The sequence below is a fragment of the Chroicocephalus ridibundus genome, chromosome Z, assembly GCF_963924245.1.
Source record: "Chroicocephalus ridibundus chromosome Z, bChrRid1.1, whole genome shotgun sequence".
Classification (NCBI taxonomy): Eukaryota; Metazoa; Chordata; class Aves; order Charadriiformes; family Laridae; genus Chroicocephalus; species Chroicocephalus ridibundus.
In genome coordinates, this window is record NC_086316.1 from 43,039,602 (window position 1) to 43,047,281 (window position 7,680).

Genomic DNA, 7,680 nt, shown 5'->3' on the forward strand with positions numbered 1-7,680 from the left:
GGGACATCCGCGCTTCACAGGATATCTGCTGAATACAGCCTTAATTATTTTTACATGTATGGTTAGGCAATAAAAAAGGTAAAAACAATTTTGTTTAAATCTAAAACTGGAAGATTTCTTTTGGCTCAGCTGTCAAGAGGAACAACAGCCCAACTAGAGCTCTGTTGACAGACTCTTCCATAAAGAGTTCAGAAGTGCTGCCATTTTGCTGCTTTTCTGTTTCAGTAATGGGCTGACTTTAATTAATACATTGCCCCTCTGTTATTTATACATCAGACAACTATATACAGTGAACCATATATCCTCTATGGATCCAGCACAAGCTCCTGTAGTGACTGCGGCTGCTACTGTTTTGCATATGGAGGTGCAGGTTTATTTCAATACAGAATTACCTAAACCTTTGTAAAAGACCCCCGTGAAATGCTCAACTTCCTCTTGCCTCAACATATTTAGTCTTCACACAGTAAGAAAACACTTGAGATCCAAGAAAAGCTGCAAGTCAAAAACACATCAAATAATGGAGCAACAGGCCCCTTCTCTTCCAAACTTAAAACAGGCAGCAAAATGCTTGAATCAAAGTTCTTGTCATCCTTCGCATGTGTCCTCTAAACTACTCTACTCTGGTGAAACGCTAATTCCATCCAGTTTTGACAGTGACTTAAACAAGGCCAGAAACTCAGCCTCTGCTTCCCCCTGAAATAAAAGGCATCTAAGTACCTCACTGGATCATGACCAGCAGGCTTATTAGCAAAAGGTTGGTTGAAATCACACAATTCAGAGATTACGATCTCTTAAACTGCTTCTGAAAATGCCTTGGGCCTGCCTTGTTCCACTTTCTCTTATTTCTGAAAAAAAAAAAAAAAACAACTCATTTCTTCAGGCCTTGTCTAGGAACCAAAGCATATTGACCTGAAATCTGATCTTCAAGAATGTATCCTACCAATGACAACACAAGCCAGAAACAAGACTAGCTGAATTGGTATTAAATATATTTAAACTTCAGCTATAACTTCTGTCGATGATCAACACTCAAGGCAGGTCATTTTCTTCCAGGAAAATCAAAAAAAATTGCATATTCACAACAGAATTTCCATGGCATGGCTCCTTTCCCATAAGTCCATTATGATTATGCAATGTTATGGTTAATAGTATCTATTATTAAGATAAGATATTAAGATAAAAAACAGGATCTCCATATGCATATTTCAGGAGGGGGAGTAGTTTGGTTTGCTTTATGCAGTTTCTGAAAGTATAGGCTTACAATCGAACAGGAATTAAGGTGCATCCTGATTATATTTGATTTTAATAGCAGTTATGTGCCTACATACATTTGCATGAAGAGATCTTAGCAAACGCAAACGGCGTCCAGTAACGGAGTGTATTCATATCCCAGGCAGCACAGGCATGTGGCTTTCAAACCTCTATGAACGTATTTCTCCCTCTGAACTGCAAGTAAGTTAATTAATTTATACAATCTGTGTTTCACTTTCTGAAGAACAGGTTTCAAAGAGATGTTTTTCATACGTAACAAACTAAATATACATCTAACATCAAAAAGCATTGAGACAGTTTTAGAGTTCTCTGCTCTTTTTTGTCTTTTATTACTCTTCATTACCTAACAGTAATCCTTGGGCAAGGATATTTGAATGGCCACCTTCATTGACTTATTGTTAGACATTCTTGCAGTGACAGATGACAAAGAGGGAAGAGAGAGAGAACTGTAATCCAAAAAGAATGGGGGATTGTTGGGGAGGGGGGGTGTCCCTCTTACTTTAAAACAAAATCCAAAATGGAGAAATAAGGCCCTTGTTTAGTTATGTAAAAGATTTTGCTTTACAATGATTTGGGATCTAGAATCTTGCTAAGCTACTTTCTCCCTTACACTGTCAGCATAAAAATAATGAAGAAAAAATAGAACCTGAGAAATCTGGAAAATGCCATCCTAACGATATCGCAGGCTGGACTACTGGGCCCTCTGTCTTCTCATTAGTATGGAAAGAAGCAGAAGCTTCTTGAAAACAGCGTATTCAAGACCAAATCCCTGAATTCATACAAATGGCTTTCATTTTAGTATCTAAATCCCAAACCTCTCTTAAAACTCCCGAGTGACCAGGCACACAGAGGGAGAGGCGGTGATCTGCCAGCCCAACCCTGCCCAAGGCAGCCGGAAGGATGCTGCCCTCCTCCAGCAGGAGCCAGAGACAGCCCCCGTGGAGACCCCGCGGAGCCCTGGCAGTCCCCATCAACCGGCAGGACAAGGACCAAAACGAGACATGCGGAAGGTTTCCTGGGAGCAAAAAAAGAATGCCAGTATATGCAAAACCCAATGCTTCGTGATGTTTGGAGTATTTTTAGAGTCTAGAAATTAGAAAACTGATTTTTAGAACGTTTGCTTTCAACTCACCTTAACCAATTACCAGATTTTTAAATGAAGATTTTTTTTTTAAAAAAGGACAAATTCCTAAAAGCAGCTATTATATCACCACTGTCCAAAAGCCCTTTAACAATTCGTAGCCTGGTGCCTCATGTTTTATCGTACAGTTCCAAGTCACCAGAAATAACTTTTCAATCCAGCCAAGCCATGCAACGCTGCACAACCAAGAGTTGTTTTGTGAAGGAAAGGGCTGGGGGGATTGAGGAGCTTTGTAGACAGTTTTATATTATATTAAATCTACAACAACCTAGAAATCTAAAACGAAAGAGACCCAAAATACCAACAGCTCTGAGCTTCACATGAATTTAAACATGGCTTTTTTTTTTAGCACAAGCTCACATGACTTGTTAAATAATTCACTCTATAAATTACTTATCCTGTCTTATTTATTAACAATTCTAGAGTGCTTTATATAACTGCATTAGAAATTTATTTTGTGGTTTTGAAATGTACGCAATACACAATCACCTCTCTTTTAATAGGCAAGAGCTTAAAAGTCACCTACTATTTTGTTGGCAAGCAGACCTTCCTGAAATACACCAATTAATTTCAAACCCCATTCACCTGAATAATCATAAGTCAACATATTAATGACTTGATACCAGAACTGAGAAACTAGGCCAGGAATATACTTGCCCTGCAAGAAGACACTTTGAAATCAAAGTCTTTGAAGAGTCATAAACACTGAGATATACTAACAGTACATTTTACTTAATGAGAGAATATAAAAAGTCCTGAACGCTTTAAAAATGACTCATTTACCATCCTATTAATATTTTCACTTGAGTGATCTCACCAGCGACAACTTATTTGTTATTGTGCCTACAATGCATGGATTTAACAATACTTATATGCTCATTTTGCTTCCACCATTCTTGGTCCTTGGCTCTTAATGTGAGCTTCAAGGACTAAGATCATGATTTTAATGCAAGATCTCACTCTGGAGTTACAATTTATCTCTAAGAATATCAAAAATACCAAACAATTATTATGATTAAACTCTGTTACGATAAGCCATTTTAGCACTGGCACATGCTTTCCAGATAAAGACCAGCCCACGTCAGCACCCTAGCCAATTGGACAAACCCAAAATCTTGTTAGAGACAGAATTTTCAAAATCTTCTATTCACCTTAATAGAAAACCACGCAAAAACAACGAGGAAGGAAAGAGTGAGGAAGATGACTAAGAAAAGCACCAGGCATAAACACCCTTATGCCCTCCCACACCAAGTTTCAGCAGCTGGCCCTCCCAGGGCTGATGGAGAAGTGCTCTGGGTGTCTTTCTGCTGCTCTCAGTAGATTTGGATGGGGTATCCGGTCAGGAATCAAGAAATAGCTGGGCTGGGAGGAGAGGGTTTATGAAGCTCTACACCGCGATTTACCTACGGGCTGAAGCAGAGCCAAAGCACCTGGCCATCAGGTGGCAGAGGGTGCCCGATGGGTGGGACCACAGCTCTTGTTATTCCTACCAGAGCCAACCGCCCAAGCCTTCTCTCCCACCTATCCACGCCAAGGGGAAACCCTCGCTGCCCACTCACATCCTGCCACCCTGGGCGCCATCCACCTGGCCTGTGGCCAACCCTCTGCACCACCACCGGTGCCACACGCCCACCCAAACTGTGCCGTTATCCCAGAACTCCTGGCACACATGGCCCAGGTCAGGACCTTGACTCAGCCCATGTGCCCTGGGCACCTGTGGCTGCTTTTGCCTGGGACTGAGGGATCCACTCCCATCAGGAGCAGGACATATGCAACAAATGAAGGATTGGTTTCAACAGACACTCAGGAAATACATGGGAATAAATTACTAGAAATTAATTGCCTTGTGCTCGTCTCACTCTTATTTATACCAAGAGTGATTCCACCAGAGACCAATGGAATTGTGCTCCTGTATCTACCGAACACGTAAAATAAAAATCAGGCCTGAAGCTTCCCAAGTAAAATTCCATGCCCCTGCTTCTTAAACCTGTTTCTTAGCTAGAATAAAGCAAGATGTGCAGTGTTAAAAAATGTTCCCACAGTCTGTATCTACCACATTAGAACCGCTTCCCTACATATCTGCTGTTTACTCAGCTCCCACAATGAAATATGAAATAACGTGACAGCTACTGCAGTCCAATTTTTAATTTATCCCTATAAACTAATTAAAGGGCCTCTGTGTTTTATGTTAAAAGTACGCATGAAAAGACCACCTTAAATACGTGCAACAGCATCTCCTGAGAAATCCATGACTCAAAATTATTTTTAGATCACCAAACACAACAACATGCAATGTCACAGAATGATACAGTAAAAACTGAAAAGACCTGTAAAGCCAAGGATGCTCAAAAAACACAGGCAAATGAAAACCAAGAGCATCAATGCAAAATGACTAGACATGTTTTAAGTCAATCATGGCTGGAATACATATTTACATATATGTTTTCTCCCCTGGCCTTTTAAATTATAGGGGAAAATTGCTCTGTTACCTCCAAATTGAAAGTACTGGATAATAAGGCTAGCAAAGCCTATGAAAATGAGCCAAGATGCATCGTTCAAAGCAATTTCTTTTTTTTAATGAAGCAATCCACAGAATATTAAACAAACATCTGAAACAATAACTGCTGTAACAACTCAGAAAGACTGTTTCTTCATCATAGGTCCTAAAAACCTACCAAAGGTAGGCCATATATGAGTAGTAAAAATGAATGCCTCCAGCTTTTTCCCCAAACACATGCGGGGAAATGCAGCAAATTGACTTCTGCAAACTGCAGAAAGGTAGCCCAAAGGCTAGAATTTATTCTAAAATCATAGTATTTCACGGTATTTCTATATTCTTGCTAAAAGAAACTGAAACAGAGAAGAAGGATGGAGAATGTAAAGAGTGAGAAAACTGTATAGATTTTGGGGAAAACAGTCGGGTATCTTTTACATTAAAAATGACACAGGAAACAATTCAGGAACAACACGGACTGGGAAATACGGCAATGGACCAAAAAAGCTTTGGAAGGTGTTTTTTTTCCCCCAGAACTCTCATCTACAAGTCCAGTATCCAAAATTTTTTGCTCAGCAAGAGCCTTTGCAGCTTTTCTCTGTCAACGTATGTGGACACCACAGAGCTGTGAAACGACGCAGGATTGAACACGAACAGCTACAGAACTCCCTCACTGAATATCATCTGCAGGCAAACGAGGGTGGAAGCAACGCATGGGTAAGAGAAAAAAAAAAAAAACCACAACTTTTTGCACGTTCCTCACTATTAATGACGGTTTCCTAATCCTCCAGCACTTGCTGAGAGGCAGCACAAGGCTCATTCCTCTGCAGACTCAGTATTTTCTCCTTCCAGCCACCTTACTGAGAAGGGTAAAGCAGTCTCGCATGCCTATGGCCACGGCAGGGAATATAGTTTGCGGTCCCTTCCACCAGAATCTGCCACATCCCCTCTTTTTTTTCCTTTCCTTTTTCTTGTTTTGGGGTTTTTTTAATAGAAAAAAAAAGAGTACAGGAGAGATCTGGGGGAGCAGGGGGTAGCCACCCAGCAAAACTCCCGGTTCGCAGGAAGAAACTGAGGGAGGGAAAGTAAAAAAAATAAATAGAATAAACCCCACCAGCAGCCCTTGCAGACCTCTGCCGCCGCAGCGGTGAGGACGAGGGGGGTCCAGGCGCTACGCGGCCCCCAGCGGCGGCGGGGGCCGGGGGCGGCTCCGCGGGGCTCCCGCCCGCTCCCCGGGAACCGCACCGAGGGCAATTAGGATTCATCATCGAAATGGGCTCGCGGCGGCATCTCTGGGAAGTCGCCTCCCAACTAAATCACGCCGGGCTCCCAGGCTCCCAGCCGCCCCATCTGCCCGCCCGGCAAGCGCCCTCCGCTGCGGGGCACGCTCCCCCCCGCCGCCCGCCACCCTCTCCCGCAGCCTCCCCAGCCTGCTCCGTCCCGCCGCCCGGGCCGTACTCACATCTCGGTGACATTGTCGCCCTCGGCGCTCCGTTGCGGCACGGGGAAGGAGGAGATGCCCGGCGCCGGCTCCGCGCACCAGATCCGCCAGGAGCTGCAGCGGCAGGACGCGGGGCAGCCCAGCGCGCCCCGCCAGCAGCCCAGCACCAGCCAGCACAAGCCCCACAGCCCGGCCAGGCCGGGCCCCGGCCTCCGCCGCCAGGACACCATCGCCGCCCCCGCTCACTCCAGCGCTGCCCCGACGGCCTCCTCCTCGCTCCCGCAGGCTGCGCAGCCTTCCGCGCCGCGGGCGGGCACCCCGCGGCCGGGGCTCACATGGGCGCGCCGCCGCCGCCGCAGCCGCACCGCAGCCGGGGGGGTGGGGGGGGGGAGCTCGGCGGGGCGGCGGGAGCCCGGAGCCGAGCGCTGCGGCGGGAGCGGGGCGGAGGAGGGCGAGAGCGGGGCCGGCGGCGCGGCGCGGCACCTGCCCTCGGCCCCGCGGGCGGGCGGAGAGCGGCGCCGCCTGCCCCCGCGGCGGCTCCGCGGTGATGCTGCAAAAGGCGCGGAGCGGCGGGGGCAGGTGGCGGAGGCTGCGCTCCTACCTGCGGGGGCTCGGGCGGCCGCTGTCCGCCGGAGGGAGGGAAGGGCGGGCGGGGAGGGAGGGAGGCGCAGCCCGCGGCGGCGGCAGGGCTCGGGGCGCCGTGCTCGCCGCCTCTACGCACCGTCTCCTCCTCCTCCCTCCAGCTGATAATAAAGCGGCCCCGTCTCCTGCTCCAGCCCAAGCCGGGGAGCTGCCGGCAAAGTGACGTGGGGCTGACGCAGAGAGGGGCAGAAACTCCACAAAATGAGCCTGAAATCCAAAAAAAAAAAAAAAAAAAGACAAAAGCAACAAGGGAGGGAGGAGGGAGGAGGGGGGAGGGGGAGAGAAGGGAGGGTGCCGGAGAGCAGATACCAATAGGCAGTTTGCGGCTGAGCCTTCAGACGCACACGCACATCACATACACACACACGCACACACACGCATATCCACGCGTGCCCCCGCGCCCCGCGGGATGGGGAGTGCCCCGCCGCGGGTGCGGGCTGTCAGTCGCGGCGGGCGGAGCGGGACACCTTGCCGAGGGCCACTGAGCATCCCCGCCGGGGCGGGATCTCGCCATCGGGTGATAAACAGGGATGTTTATCCCGGACCCCCGTCAGGCGACGGATGAGCGACCCAAAAACGCTTCGTTCTTTCCCCGGAACGCCTTGCCGTTCCCCTAACAGCTCCGCGGCGGGGATGTTTTGCGTGTCCCCGGCACCCATCACCCGCCGCGGGTGCGGGTTTTCCTGAGCG

General features: G+C 47.6%; 1 protein-coding gene across 7 annotated transcripts in view; it reads right to left on the reverse strand.

Annotated features, from left to right (window-relative positions):
* NTRK2 (neurotrophic receptor tyrosine kinase 2) overlaps window positions 1-7,155 on the reverse strand; it is a 211,408-nt gene extending 204,253 nt beyond the window's left edge. For 2 of the 7 annotated variants that reach the window (XM_063321395.1, XM_063321394.1), the window contains exon 1: window positions 6,370-7,149. In XM_063321395.1, coding sequence (XP_063177465.1) covers window positions 6,370-6,578 — 209 coding nt within the window. In that variant the 5' untranslated portion in view covers window positions 6,579-7,149. Of the gene's footprint in view, window positions 1-6,369 lie in introns of all 7 variants that reach the window. The other 5 variants (XM_063321389.1, XM_063321390.1, XM_063321391.1 and 2 more) reach the window with 5 other exon arrangements.
* Window positions 7,156-7,680: the final 525 nt, after the last annotated feature.